At 55.0% G+C, this 14,163-nt stretch overlaps 6 protein-coding genes across 6 annotated transcripts in view; 1 reads left to right on the top strand and 5 right to left on the bottom strand.

Annotated features, from left to right (window-relative positions):
* Nucleotides 1-6,527: 6,527 nt before the first annotated feature.
* On the bottom strand, nucleotides 6,528-7,998 carry LOC121862042 (basic proline-rich protein-like). The gene is made up of 3 exons (XM_042359973.1): nucleotides 7,636-7,998; nucleotides 7,262-7,546; nucleotides 6,528-6,845 (listed from the first exon to the last, which is right to left on the bottom strand). Exons 1-3 carry the CDS (start codon nucleotides 7,996-7,998, stop codon nucleotides 6,528-6,530), a joined length of 966 nt encoding a protein of 321 aa, XP_042215907.1.
* On the bottom strand, nucleotides 7,998-9,582 carry LOC121862041 (basic salivary proline-rich protein 1-like). The gene is made up of 2 exons (XM_042359972.1): nucleotides 8,862-9,582; nucleotides 7,998-8,506 (listed from the first exon to the last, which is right to left on the bottom strand). The coding sequence occupies exons 1-2, from the start codon at nucleotides 9,580-9,582 to the stop codon at nucleotides 7,998-8,000; spliced, it is 1,230 nt and encodes a 409-aa protein (XP_042215906.1).
* A 384-nt stretch (nucleotides 9,583-9,966) lies between these two features.
* Nucleotides 9,967-11,194, top strand: LOC121862040 (tetra-peptide repeat homeobox protein 1-like). Its single transcript, XM_042359971.1, has 2 exons — nucleotides 9,967-10,124; nucleotides 10,564-11,194. Exons 1-2 carry the CDS (start codon nucleotides 9,967-9,969, stop codon nucleotides 11,192-11,194), a joined length of 789 nt encoding a protein of 262 aa, XP_042215905.1.
* A 66-nt stretch (nucleotides 11,195-11,260) lies between these two features.
* On the bottom strand, nucleotides 11,261-12,580 carry LOC121862039 (collagen alpha-1(I) chain-like). The gene is made up of 2 exons (XM_042359969.1): nucleotides 12,330-12,580; nucleotides 11,261-12,239 (listed from the first exon to the last, which is right to left on the bottom strand). Exons 1-2 carry the CDS (start codon nucleotides 12,578-12,580, stop codon nucleotides 11,261-11,263), a joined length of 1,230 nt encoding a protein of 409 aa, XP_042215903.1.
* Nucleotides 12,581-12,948: 368 nt separating this feature from the next.
* LOC121862038 (basic salivary proline-rich protein 3-like) lies at nucleotides 12,949-13,329 on the bottom strand. The gene has a single exon (XM_042359968.1). It carries the CDS (start codon nucleotides 13,327-13,329, stop codon nucleotides 12,949-12,951), a length of 381 nt encoding a protein of 126 aa, XP_042215902.1.
* A 490-nt stretch (nucleotides 13,330-13,819) lies between these two features.
* The window catches only part of LOC121862037 (proline-rich protein 2-like), an 8,464-nt gene continuing 8,120 nt past the window's right edge, over nucleotides 13,820-14,163 (bottom strand). The window contains exon 2 of the mRNA XM_042359967.1: nucleotides 13,820-14,159. Coding sequence (XP_042215901.1) covers nucleotides 13,820-14,159 — 340 coding nt within the window. The remainder of the gene's footprint in view (nucleotides 14,160-14,163) is intronic.

Here is a 14,163-nt window from a genome sequence, read left to right as displayed (position 1 = left end):
GTTCAGGTCAAGGAAGAAGAAGAAGAAGAGAATCAAGGGAAAGGAGGAGGATGAAGAGATGGAAGGAAAGGAGGGAGAGGCACAACTGGAAGGGAAAGGAAGAGGAAGGAATGTAAGAGAACAGGAAGGATAAAAGGGAGGGAGGTGAAGAGCAATATGTAATCCTCTCCTTTTTAATGTTCGTGAAGTTAAGAATTGCCATGAATTCGTGGAAGGTTAGGTCAGGTTTGGTTAGATTTGGTTAGGTTAGGTTAGAGTTGCCAGAAACAATGAATTCGTGGAAGGTAGAGACGAGAGCAGTTCCTGGAAGCTGTCTCGGATACTGCCCAGGCGGTGAGGGTCTGGAACTTATAACGTGAAGCTTTTACTGGCAGAGTATTGCAGTAGTTGTTGGTATTCCTGAAGATTAGTCCTTCCAGCTTATTTCACCTTAAGAATAACCACCCTAATGCTAACCTAACGTAATTAACATAACCTAACGCTAACTTCATCTAATCTAACCTAACGAAACTAAACCAGACCTAAACTAACCAAACTAATCCAAACATAATCTTACCCAATTCACCACCCCCCCCTACCCCAACCAGTAGCGTTAGGGTGTTGAATCATCAGGTTAAATAATCGGGGGGGGAGGGGGGGGGGCGGCGGCGGCTAATCTTCAGGTGACCCATATTATTTTTTTAAGGTAGGAACGAAAGTCTAATAAGTGTCAAATGGGTTATATTAAAAGTATAAATAGCAACAAACTTTGAAATCCAGTTCTGTAAAATTATTAAGAGTTTTGTCAAAGTAATTCTCCCCCCCCCCCCAGAGGCACATTCAGTTATAAATTCCTGGAAGCGCATAGACCAAGTATTTCTAGGTACAGTGTTATATTCTTAAAACAAAAGACAAACGCAAGTATCAGGAAAACAGTTGTGGAAATTAACGTAAGATTCTGGAAAGTTAAGATGAGTGTATTACCTCCCCCCCCCTCCCCCCTTAAGAGGCAGTTCCAGAGTTCCAGTACTCGTAAATATTACAGTAGGTGAAAGTAAAAACTGTGATGGTTGTTGTGGTGACGAGGAGGAGGAGGAGGGAGTGTGATGGTTTGTTATTGTTGAGATGGTGTGTTTTATAGTTGTTGTTCTTCCCGTTTCTTATCCTTCTTACCGCTTCTTATCCTTCCTCTTCTTACTGTTGTTTCTTCCCTTTTATTATGATTTGTACGCACACACACACAAATAATGTTCGTATTCATATGTGTTCTCACTGTCCCAAAAGCCCCCCCCCCTTAAACCTTATGGGATTTACCTTTTTTAATAATGTTGGTGGATGGGAAAGATGAGAGAGCGGGGAATTCCATAATGAGACGTGTGTGTGGAATGATGATTTTGAGAGGGCGTGTGTGGAATGATTGATAAAGTGAGAGGGCCGGGAAATACACCGGTAAGACGTACATAGAATGATAAATGTGACAGGGAAGGGAAATACACCATAAAACATAACTACAAAAAATGGCATGAAGAGGAAGTGGTAGAGGAAGTGAGGGAATGAAAGATGGTCAGGGAGAAAATTTAGTTTCGAATCTGTTTTTTTCTCATCTGTTTAAACACTAAGCTGTTGGATTTGTGCTGATGTCACCTTATACGTTGAGAGCGTTACCGTTGTGAATCAGTCCGGGTTATTTCGTATTGTGAAGGTCATATTAATTCATTATTTGGTGTAGTTTAGACAATGTGATATTTTTCGGATAATTTGAAATTAGTCCTATTACTACCACAGTTTATTTCGCCTTAGAATTACCTCCAGTTTATTTCGAATTACCTCCAGTTTATTTCGCCTTAGAATTACCTCCAGTTTATTTCACCTCAAGTATTAACCACCCTAACGCTAATCCAACTTAACATATGAGCGGGCGCGGGAGAAATATTTTTAATAATCTTGAATAAAGTGTGTGAAAAAGTGGCATGAAGAATGTACAGTTTACGTTTCTGTGAGATTATTATTGTTATTATTTAAATATTATTGTTATTGATTTTGTATTATTATTTTATTATTATTATTATTATTATTATTATTATTATTATTATTATTATTATTATTATTATTATTATTATTATTATTATTATCATCATCATCATAAATTTTCTCGACCTTCTTTTGAAAGTACGGCGATAGAAGACTCTGTGTTTACAAAGCATCGCAAGAGAGGAAGCTAGATCACATCCTCAACCGCTACACTTTAGTTTGACATTTGACGTGGGAAGAGCAATTCGCACACGAAGGCAGTGAACTGTTATTTGATATTCTGTCGCTGTCATCCATCATGTTTACTCACCATCGTCACTCCTACTCTCTCTCTTACTAACATGATATTGTTCTTCATTGGCTATATATATATCCAGGTGGGTAAATTCCTGACTACATAGAAACATAAGAAAATAAGGAGTCTGCAATAGGCCGGTTGGCCTGTACATGGCAGCTCCTGTCGAGAGTTACTACCACTCTATCATCCTTGAATCTATCTAGCCTCCTTTTGAAACGGAGAATCGGGTGATACACTACGATAGTTTAGTCTGAGGAGTTTATCTATACATTAGGATTTCTTTGTACGTAATGTCACCGTTGTGAAATATTCACATAAATCGATTGCCATTTCCAGATGCCCTTAATGTATTTTTAAATGATACCTAAAGACTATACTCAGATCACCAGCGTGGTTAAACCCTGATTTAAAAAAAAGTAGTTAAACCCAGAATAAAAAAGGTAAAGTTAAACCCAGAATAAAATCTCATAGTTGAACCCAAAAATAAAGTTAAATTAAAGCCAGAGAAAACAACAATAAAACCCAGAATAAAAAGCGTAGTTAAACATAAACAGACTTGCAAACGGGTGAATAAACACGTACTGTAGATGTGAAAAGTGACAGACGAACCATTTCCTCCCCCGTCAAATATAGACTGACGGAGTCTATTACTCCCAGATGTTTAGTTAGGTTCCGAAATGCCAAGGACGAAACAGAATCCGTCTACGGTCAACATACAGTATTCACGAGGGAGAGCTGTTTGCACTCGATGCCGGGACCGACTGGACACCTCGCCGGCGTCAACAGCTGGACTGATTCCTAAGTCAACATTGAAGTGTCTTTGACGTCATTTTTGCTACGATCTTAATGTGTTTTTACTTAATAATAATAAAGAGTAAAATCATGCTACAGGTTTACAGTTGGTTTGGCATGTGTATAGACGATGCAGGTATATAGTTGAGCATGTGTATAAACAATGCAGGTTGGTACACGGTATACATAGACCGTGGAGGTATATAGTTTCCAATGTATCAAGACAATATACATAATCACAGTAATAGTAAACAAGGGAATTTTACCAAGGATAGCCGACAAAGCCATTCAGATCTTTATTCCGGTAGGTTCCTTTCGTAAGCAGATTAAATGGGAATTGAATTAGGATTAAATATGGATATATATGAATCTTTGAGACTCGGAAGTTTGTTACCGATCCTTCAGCTAAGACTACCAGGATGCGAGAACCGAGTAGCGTAGTAAGTGTAAAGTAACGTAGTAAATGTAGTAAAAGTAGTGTAGTAAGTGCAGTAAAAGTAGCGTAGTAAGTGTAAAAGTAGCGTACTAAGTGCAGTAAAAGTAGCGTAATAAGTGTAAAGTAGCGTAGTAAGTACAGTAAAAGTAGCGTAGTAAGTGCAGTAAAAGTAACGTAGTAATGCAGTAAAACTCGATGGCAATTTGATACTTCCTTACCCACAGTATAAAGTAGCAATATTAACGTAGGAAGTCCCTTATACAAGTCGCTATTATATCCAAAAGTTGGGTGGTGAGGTGGTGTGGAAAAATCGCTCAATAGTATTTGGTTACAGCTTATGATTATAGTAATTATACCACTTGAAAATTGGATGTTATAGTTTTTGACCTTTCGTGCCTCGAACATCTGCTTAAAATGATTAACACACTAACGCTACTTGGGGTTAGGTTAAAGTTAAGTTAGATTAGGTTAAGCTAGTTTGGTTTGATTAAGGTTAAAAAATTTTAGGCTTGGCTAGATTAGGTTAGATTAGGGTAAGTTAGGTTAGTTTAGGTTAGGCAGTGAAGGATTAGGTTAGTTTATAGCTTTGTGTGTTTAATCATCTGGTGAAACTAACTAGGGGTGGCTAATCTTCATGTAATCTGTATAATTTGTAATGCCGTCACCCAAGGAAGTAAAGTTTTAAACAAGAGCGATGCACGCTTTGAACTTTGGGCGAGAGAGATCGATACTTTGCTGGCAGTGGCTGAGGTGAGGCCAGGGTTTCGAGGCTCTTGCATAGCTGGTGTGTCTCCAGGCCGCCAGGGGGCTAATGTCTCGCGACTGATTTTTACGGCACATGATGTAAACAAACGTAAAATAAAAATAGTTTTTTCTTAAGTTTCTTTCCTACTGGTCAAAATTGCCACGCTGCTAAGCGCTTTTAATTTATTTTACCCCCTTTGTTTTTAATAACCATCATTCCTGAAATGTAAAGAAAAAAATCCTTAATAGGGTTTTCAGTTGTGGGTAAAAAAAAAAAAAGCCACAAACCATCTTTTCATTAAGCATGAACATAAATTTCTGAATAGTTCATTTACCAGTTTTTAAAAATTCTATTTTTCAGATTCTTTTCTGCCCGTCACCGTGTTTTCTCTGTAAATTCTTTCCCTCTAATTATGCTGGATAATGGGAATCAAGAACACACACACACACACACACACACGCACACGCACACACACGCACACGCACACGCACACACACGCACACACACCAGGAGGCGATGTGGAGAGAGGAAAAATGTGTACAATTAATTGAGATAAGTTTTAACCCAATTGAATGGCAGGAGTTTATCTTAGCCGAATAAAATACCAAAGTCCGCCGCTACATAGAGGGTTGAAGCCTCACATACCGTCAAGTGACACTATACCGTACGTGAAATACTACCAATGACCTTCAACACAGTATTCAGTAAAGGGATCACCTGAAGATTAACCACCCTAACGTTGCCTCGGAAGGTTAGGGTGGGTTAGGTTAGGTTTTAGCGTTAGGGTGCTGAATCTTCAAGTGAAATTTGTTGGGGCTAAATCCTCAAGTGATCAGAAAGGTTTAGAAAAGTAGCAACATGTTAATCGTCTGTGGTATTGCCCTTAGACACGACCTATGATGCACTATTTTTAGAAGAATGATGTGGGTGAATAACAGTGTAGAGTATGTAGTATTGGAACCATCATCTCACAACGTACGTACACAGAGAGAAGACCCAAAACAGATGACACGAAGATTAACACCCCTATGTTAATTTCCTCTTAAGATTAACTGACCACCTTACTGTAACCTAACCTAAGCCTATCCTAACACCTCCCAGGCATAACTTTCGTGTGTTTAATCATCAGGTGAAATAAATTGGGGCTAATCTTTCCTTGATCTTCTTAAACAGAAGTAATAGTGTAATATATGTGATAAGACCAATGGACAAGAGTAATAGGGTTTATATTATATCTGGGAGTGTTACAGTTGTAGATGAGTGGAACAAGTTAACAAATATTATCATTAACTCGGGCAGGTTGCGAAGTGTCTGATATAGATTGTACAGATACACGAGTAATAATGGCAGGGTGTAAACAGAAGTTCTCTCACTTGGTTCACTAACTTACTCCAGTTATCTTTAGTCTTATGTTTTACTGAGGACGATGTAGTTTTATTACTTATCTCACAAGTTCACTAGTTATGGGAACTGTATATGGTAAGGACCAGGTACAGAGTACATGTGAATAGTGTACGTTCAGTGGAAATGGGTCCCATATCACATGACCAGTTACGGACAGTCGGGCACAGCCATGATGTAGACTACGGAATTTATCTCTATACAAGGAGACAGTGTGGCTGGCACTGCACACTTACTGCCTCTATTTCCCGTAACTCTTATTTTAGAGACCCACTGATCACCTGCTACCATGTGTTACAGTTTGGGATGTGGTCAGCTGACGGCGACAGTCTATCTCACACCAGCTGAACACTTACCCTATATTAATGATAAGCTTGAAATAACTGTTGGCTTCCCTGGTGTAATTAATCTGTTGGAAGTCTTAAGACGCTGCCTTCCCTGGGAGAGCGCCACCGCCCCTGGGGGGGGTCCCTGGTGACGCCGCCGCCACTGGGAGGGTCCTTGGGGTCGCCGCCGCCCCTGGAAGGGTCACTGGGGTCGCCATCGCTCCTGGGAGGGCCCATGGGAGCGCAGCCACCCAAGGGAGGGCCCCTGTTTACACCGCCGCTTCTGGTAGGGCCCCTGGGGGCGCCGCCGCCCTGGGAGGGCCCATGGGAGCGCTAGATCTGTAGGGTCCCTATTTGCAGTACTTTTTGCGCTATTTAGAACTCTGGGAGATGCAACGTTAAATACTGTAAACACACCGCCCATCACATTCCAGTATCATCGCATCCAACAGACTAACATAAGTTGTGGTATTTTGCTGACTCTCTGCTCTCTGCTCCTATTGGCTGTAATTTCTTGGGTTAAAAGAATAGTGCCGCCGTTCCTGAGAGGGTCCTTGGGACCGCTACTGTCCCTGGGAGAGTTCCTGGGGGCGCTGACGTCCCTGAACGAGCCCCTGGGATAGTACCTGGGGGCGCCAACGACCATAGCCGGGCCCCTGGGGACGCAACGGACCATGGTAGGGCCCCTGGTGGCGCCGCCGTCCCTGGCATGGCCCCTAGGGGCGCCACCGTCCCTGACAGGTCACCTGGGGGCGTCGTTGTCCCCGGGAGAGCACCTGGGGGCGCTGCCGTTCCTGGGTGAGCCACTGCGGGCGCCAGCGCCACCTGGCAGGGCCCCTGAGAACATAAGAAAATAAGGAGTCTGCAATAGGCCGGTTGGCCTGTGCATGGCAGATCCTGTCGAGAGCTACTACCACTCTCTATAATCCATGAATCTATCTAGTCTCATTTTAAAACTCTCCAGCGTTCCAGCACTTACTACAAAGTTGTTAAGCTTGTTCCACTCGTCCACCACCCTATTTGTGAACCAGTTCCTTCCTATCTCCCTCCTAAACCTAAACTTATCCAACTTGAATCCGTTGCTCCGAGTCCTATCCTGCTCGGATATTATAAGAACTCCAATGAATTGATGTCCATTCTATAATAAGGGCACCAGAACTGAATTGCATAATCGAAGTGCGGCCTGACTAACGCAAGATATAGTTGCAATAAGAGGGCGGCACCGCCCCTGGCTGGACCCCCGAGGGCGTCACCGTACCTGGCAGGGCCCCTAGGAGAGCCGCTGAGGATGCCAACAACCCTGGCAGGGCCCCTGGGAGAGTCCCTGGGAGCGCAGCCGTCTCTGGGAGAGACCCTAGTGGCGTGAGCACGCACATCTGGGCCCCTGGGGGCACTATCTCCAATGGCAGGGCCCCTGGGGGCGCTGTTGTATCTAGGAGAGCACCTGGAGGTGCAGTCGTCCCTGAGACGGCCTCTGGGGGCGCCCACAGCCGGGTCCCTGGCAGGGCCCGTGGGGGCGCTATTGCCTCTGGCAGGACCTGTGGGATCGCCACCGCTTCTGGGGCCGTCACTGCCTCTGGCAGGGGCCCTGGGGGCGTCGCCGCCCCTGTCAGGGCCCCTGGGAGACCCTGGTGGCGTTGCCGTCCCTCGGAGGGCCCCTGTGGAGGCAGCCGTCCCTGGAAGAGCCCCTGAGGGCGCCACCACCCATGGCAGGGCCACTAGGGGCGTCGCCGTCTTTTGAGATGGTCCCAGGGAGCGCTGGTGTCCGTAAGAGAACCCCCGCGGGCGCCACGGCCCATGGCAGGGCCCCTGGGGGAGCCGCCGTCACTGGGAGGGCCCCTGTGAGCACCGCTGTCTGTGGGAGAGCTCCTAGTGGCGCCATCGCCCCTAGGAGAGCCGCTGAGGGCGCCAACAGCGCTGGCAGGGCCCCTGGGAGCGCATCCGTCCTCGGGAGAGGCCCTAGGGGCGTCAGCATGCCTAGCTGGGCCATTAGGGGCACCATCGCCCATGGCAGGCCCCTGGGGTGCCGTTTTCTCTGGGAGAGCACTTGGAGGCGCAGCTGTCCCTGAGAGGGCCTCTGGGGGAGCAGCCTTCCCTGAGAGGGCCTCTGGGGGTGCCATTCCCCATGACAGGGTCCCTTCTGGGGCCGCTGTCTCTTAGAGAGCTCCTGGGGGCATTATCACCCCTGGCTGGGCCCCTGGGGTCGCCATCGCTTCTGTGGCCGTCACTGCCTCTGGGAGGGCCTCTGAGGGCGTCGCCGCCCCTGTCAGGGCCCCTGGGAGACACCCTGGAGGCGCTGCCGTCCTTGGGAGGGCCCCTGTGGAGGCAGCCGTCTCTGGAAAAACCCCTTGGGGCGTCACCGCCCCTGGCAGGGCACCCTGAGGGAGCCACCGCCCATGGCAGGGCCACTAGGGGCGTCGCCCTCTTTGAGAGTGCTCCAGGGATCGCCGATGTCCCTGGGAGTTTCTCTGCGAGCACCGCTGTCGCTGAGAGAGTCCCTGGTGGCGCCAGCGCCCATGGGAGAATACCCGGGGGCGCCAACGCCCATACGCGGCCCCTGGGGGCGCAACCGCCCCTGGCAGGCCACTGGGGGCGTCATCGCCCCTGGCAGGGCTCCTGGGGGTGCCTCGGCCCTGACAGGGCACCTGAGGGCTCCGCTGTCCTTGTGAGGACCCCTGTGGGTGTTGCCGTCCCTGGGAGGGCCCCTGGAAGTGTTGTCCCTGGCAGGGCCCCTGGGGGCGCTAGCGCTCATGGCACGTCCCATGGGGGCGCCACCGCCCCTAGCAGGGCCCTTTGGGGCGCCGCTGTCCCTGTGAGGACCGTTGGGGGGGGGCGTTGTCCCTGGGAGATCACCTGGGGGCGCTGCCGTCCCTGGGTGAGTCTGCGGGCGCCAGCGCCCCTTGGCAGGGTCCCTGGGAGAGCCCCTGAGGATGCCAACAACCTTGGCAAAGCCCCTGGGGGCGCTGCCGTCCCTGAGAGGGCCCCTGTGGGTGCTGCCGTCCCTGGGAGAGCCTTTGGGGGTGCCATCGACCGTGGCAAGGCCCCTGGGGGTGCCACCGCCCCTGGTAGGGCCCCTGGGAGAGCCCTCTGAGAATGTCAACATCCCTGGTAGGACCCCTGGGGGTGTTGCCGTCCTTGGGAGGGTCCCTGCGGACGCCACCTTCCATAGCCGGCCCCTGGGAGCGCCATTGTACCTGGGAGAGCACTTGGGGGTGCGGCCGTCCCTGGGGGTGCCAGCGTCTCTGGCAGGGCCCCTGGGGGCACGACCACCCTTGACAGGGTCCCTAGGGGCGCCATCGCCCGTGGCATGGCCCTTGAGGGCGTCACCGCCACTGGCAGGACCCCTGGGAGAGACCCTGGAGGCGCTGCTGTCTCTGGGGGCGTCATTGTCCCTGGCAGGGCCCTTGAGGGCGTCACCTTCCATGGCAGGGCCACTAGGGTCGCCGTCATTTTTGAGAGGGCCCTGCGGAGCGCCGCTGTCCCTGGGAGAGCCCCGGGGGGCGCCACGGCCCATGGCAGGGCTGCTGTGGACACCAACGTCACTGGGAGGGCTCCTGCGAGCATCGCTGTTCATGGTAGAGTCCCTGGTGACGCCAGTGCCCCGTGCAGGCCCCCTGAGGGCGTCACTACCCCTGGCAGGGTCACTGGAAGCTCTACTGTCCCTCCCTGGTCCCCTGGGGGCACTAGTGCTCCTAGCACGGCCCCTGGGGGTGCCTCTGTCCCTGGGAGGGCCCGTGTAGCCGTTGCCGTCCCTGGGAGAGTCCCTGGGTGCGCCACCGCCCTGGCAGGGCCCTTGAGGGCGCCACCGCCCATGGCAAGGCCACTAGGGTTGTCGTCATTTTTGAGAGGGCCCCTCGGAGCGCCGCTGTCCCTGGGAGAGCCCCGGGGGGCGCCTCGGCCCTTGGCAGGGTTGTGGGCGCCACCGTCACTGGGAAGGCTCCTGAGAGCATCACTGTCCATGGTAGAGCCCCTGGTGACGCCAGCGCCCCGCGCAGGCCCCCTGAGGGTGTCACTACCCCTTGCAGGGCCTCTGGAAGCTCTGCTGTCCCTGGTAGGGCACCTGGAGGCACTAGCGCTCCTGGCAGGTCGCCTGGGGGCGCCGCCATCCCTGGGAGGGCCCGTGTAGCCGCTGCCATCCCTGGGAGAGCCTCTGGCAGGGCCCCTGGGGGCACTACCCCCGCTGGCAGGGCCCCTGGGGTACTACCCCCGCTGGCAGAGCCCCTGGGGGCCACTACCCCTCTGCTTGGGCCTGGGGCATCTGCTACCCCCCGCTGGCAGGGCCCTGGGCACTACCCCCGCTGGCAGGGCCCCTGGGGGCACTACCCCCGCTGGCAGGGCCCCTGGGAGAATCCGTGGACGCGCCGCCGTCCCTGGGAGAGTCCCTGGGGGCACCAGAGACCCTGGCAGGGCGCCTGGGGATGCTCCCGTCCTTAAGAGAGCACTTGGGAGCGCCCCCGCTCATAGCCGGGTCCCTGTGGGTGACACCGCCCATGTCAGCATCTAGGGGCGCCGCTGTCCCTGGTTGATCCTCTGGGGGCACTACCGCCCCTGACAGGGTCCCTGGGGGTGCCCCTGAGGATGCCAACAACCCTGGCAGGACCCCTTTGGTCGCCGGTGTCTCTGGTAGAGCACCTGGAGGTGCAGCCCTCTCTCAGAGGGCCTCTGGGGACGCCAGCGCCCACAGCCGGTCCCCTGGGGGCGTTAGCGCCCCTGTCATGACCCCCTGGGGTTCCTTCGTCTCTGGCAAGACCCCTCGGGTCGCAACCGCCTTTGGGGTTCACCACTGCCCCTGGCAGGGCGCCACCGCCACTGACAGGGCCCCTGGAAGAGACCCTGGAGGCGCTGCTGTCCCTGTGGAGGCAGCCGTCCCTAGAAGAGCCCCTGAGGGCGTCATCCCTCCTGGCAGGGCCTCTGAGAGCGCCAACGGCCATGGCACGGACCCTGGGAGAAACAATGGAGGCACTGCCGTCCCTGGGAAGGTCCCTGGAGAGGCAACGTCCCTGAAAGTGTCCCTGAGGGCGTCATCGCCCCTAATAGGGCCCTTGAGGGCGCCCCCGCCTATGTCAGGGCCACTAGGAGCGTCGCCGTATTTGAGAGGGCCCCCGGGAGTGCCGTTGTCCCTGTGGGCACCACGGCCCATGGCAGGGCCCCTGGGGGCGCCGCAGTCATTGTCAGGGACCCTGTGAGCACCTCTGTCCATGGGAGATCCTCTTGTGGTGCCAGCGCCTCTGGCAGGGCCCATGAGGGCGTCACTACGTCTTACAGGGCCCGTTGAAGCTCTGCTGTCCCTGGCGGGGGCCCTGTGGGCGCCACGGCCTCTGGCAATGCCCTGGGAGAGCACCTGAGGGCGCGATCACCCTTGGCAGGGTTCCTGGGGACGCTACAGCCCCTGACAAGGTCCCTGGGGACGTCACTTTCCTGGCTAGGGCCCTGGGAGAGACGATATCTTTGGTAGGCACCCTGGGGGCGCCACCACCCCTGGGATGGATTTTTTGGGCGCAGTTGTCCAAGGGAGAACCCCTGGTGGCACCAGCGCCTCTAGCAGTGCCCCTGAGGTCGTTATTACACCAATCAGGGCCCCTGTTAGCTCTGCTGTGCCTAGCAGGCCCCCTAGGGGTACTAGCGCTCCTGGCAGGTCCCCTGGGGGCGTTACCGCCCCTAACATTGCCCTTGGGGGCGCAGCCGTCCCCTTGAGAGACCCGTGTAGGCGCTGTCGTCCCTGAGTGAGCACCTGGCGGAGCCGCTAGGGGCGCAAGAGAACCTGGGAGAGTCCCTTGGGGAGCCAGAGTCCCTGGCAGGGCCTCCGGGGGTGCTGCCACCATTGGGAGGGCCCCTGGGTGCGCCACCACCCATGACAAACCACCTGGGGTGCTGCCACTGTCCCCGTGAGATCCCCTGAGGGCGCCAGCTCCCCTGGGAAAGTCCCTGGAGAACTCCACCGCCCCGACAGGGCCCCCGTGGGACCCACTGCTCTTGGCAGGGCTCCTAGGGGCGCCACCACCCCCAGCAGGACCCCTGGGCGCGCTGGCGTCCCTGAGTGAGCCCTTGGTAGTGTACCTGGGGTGCACCAACGCCCATAGCCTTTCCCTGGGGGCGATGCTGTCCCTGTCCCTGGCAGGGCCCCTGAGGGCACCAGCAACCTTGGGAGGGCCCCTGAAGGCGCCGACATCTCTGGGAGGGCACCTGTGGGCGCCGTTGTCCCTAGGAGAGCACCTGGGGGCGTCACCGTCCCTGGGATGGATTTTTTGGGCGCAGATGTCCCTGAGAGAACCCTTGGTGGCACCAGCGCCCCTAGCATTCCCCCTGAGGTCGTCATTTCACCAATTAGGGCCCCTGTTAGCTCTGCTGTGCCTAGCAGGTCCCCTGGGGGTACTAGCGCTCCTGGCAGGTCCCATGGGGGCGCTACCGCCCCTAACATTGCCCTTGGGGGCGCCGCCGTCCCCTTGAGAGACCCGTGTAGGCGCTGTCGTCCCTGAGTGAGCCTTTGGCGGAGCCGCTAGGGGCGCAAGAGAACCTGGGAGAGTCCCTGTGGGCCCCAGAGTCCCTGGCAGGGCCCCCGGGGGTGCAGCCATCATTGGGAGGGCCCCTGGGTGCGACACCACCCATTACAAACCACCTGGGGGTTGCCGCTGTCCCTGTGAGATCCCCCGAGGGCGTCAGCTCCCCTGGGAAAGACCCTGGGGGACGCCACCGCCCTGACAGGGCCCCCGCGGGACCCACCGCTCTTGGCAAGGGTCCCTGGTGGCGCCGCCGCCCTGGGAGGGCCCCTGGGAGCGTTAGACCTGTAGGGCCCCTATTTGCAGTACTTTTTGCGCTATTTAGAACTCTGGGAGATGCAACGTTAAATACTGTAAACACACCGCCCATCACATTCCAGTATCATCGCATCCAACAGACTAACATAAGTTGTGGTATTTTGCTGACTCTTTGCTCTCGTCTCCTATTGCGGGCCTATAGGACTGCTACTGTCCCTGGGAGAGTTCCTTGGGGCGCCGCCGTCTCTGGAAGAGCATCTGGGGATGCCAGCAATCCTGGCAGGGCCCCGGAGGGCGCCGCTGTCCCCGGGAGGGCCCTTGGAAGCGCTGTTGTTCCTGGGAGAGCCCTCAGGGGCGCCACCAACCCTGGCAGTGTCCCTCTGGGTGTCACCGCTCTGGCACGGCCCATGGGAGCTCTGTTGTCCCTGGCAGGGCCTGGGAGATCGACTGGGGGCGCCACCGCACCTGGGAGAGGACTTGGGAGCGCCGCCGTCCCTGGGAGAGCCCTTGGGGAAGCCAGCGACCCCTAGGGGCGCAACCTCCACTGGCGGGGCACCTGGGGACATCACCGGCCTGGCTGGACCCCTGGGAGCTCTGTTGTCCTTGGCAGGGCCCCTTGGGGGCTCCACGGTCGCTGTTAGGGCCCCTGAGAAACTCCCTTGGGGTGCTAGCAACCATGGGAGTACCTTGGAGTGCGGCTGTCCATGGGAGGGCCCCTGAGGGCGCCGTTGTCTCTAGGAGAGCACCTGGGGGCGTCACCGTCCCTGGGAAAGCCCCTGGAGGCGCCAACGCCAGCGGCAGGACCCCTGGGGGCGTCACCGTCACTGAGAGAGCCCCTGGGGGTGCCTTTGTCCCTGGGAGAGCACCTGGCGGCGTCGCCGTTCCTGGGAGAGACCCTTGGGGCGCCACCGCCCCTGGAAGGATCCTTGGGGACGCGACCGCCCTGACAGGTCCTCTGGGAGACCCATCGCCCTCTTTAGGGCCCTGGGGGCACCACCTCCCCTAGCAGGTCCCCTGGGAGCGTCCCTGGGGTCGTCGGCGTCCCAAAGAGAGCCTCTAGTAGTAGTTAGATGGCGGACCCACCGCCCTTGCCAGGGTCCCTGTGGGCGCCACCACCCTGACAGGTCCTCTGGAAGACCCACCGCCCTCTGCAGGAGCCCTGGGGGCGCCACCTCCCCTAGCAGGTTCCCTGGCAGGGCCCCTGAGGGCGCCACCGCCTCTGACAGGGTACCTGGTGGTGCCGCCGTCCCTTGTAGGGCCTTTGGGGGCGAAGATGTCTCTGGGAGAGCCCCTGGTGGCGCCAGCACCCCTGGGAGAGACCCTGGGGGCGCCACCGCCCCTGGAAGGATTCCTGGAGACGCCACTGCCCTGACAGGGCCTCTGGGGGTCCCTCCGCCTTT

Source organism: Homarus americanus, unplaced genomic scaffold, assembly GCF_018991925.1.
Source record: "Homarus americanus isolate GMGI-L3 unplaced genomic scaffold, GMGI_Hamer_2.0 scaffold25013, whole genome shotgun sequence".
Lineage (NCBI taxonomy): Eukaryota > Metazoa > Arthropoda > Malacostraca > Decapoda > Nephropidae > Homarus > Homarus americanus.
This window is presented reverse-complemented; position numbering and strand designations above follow the sequence as displayed.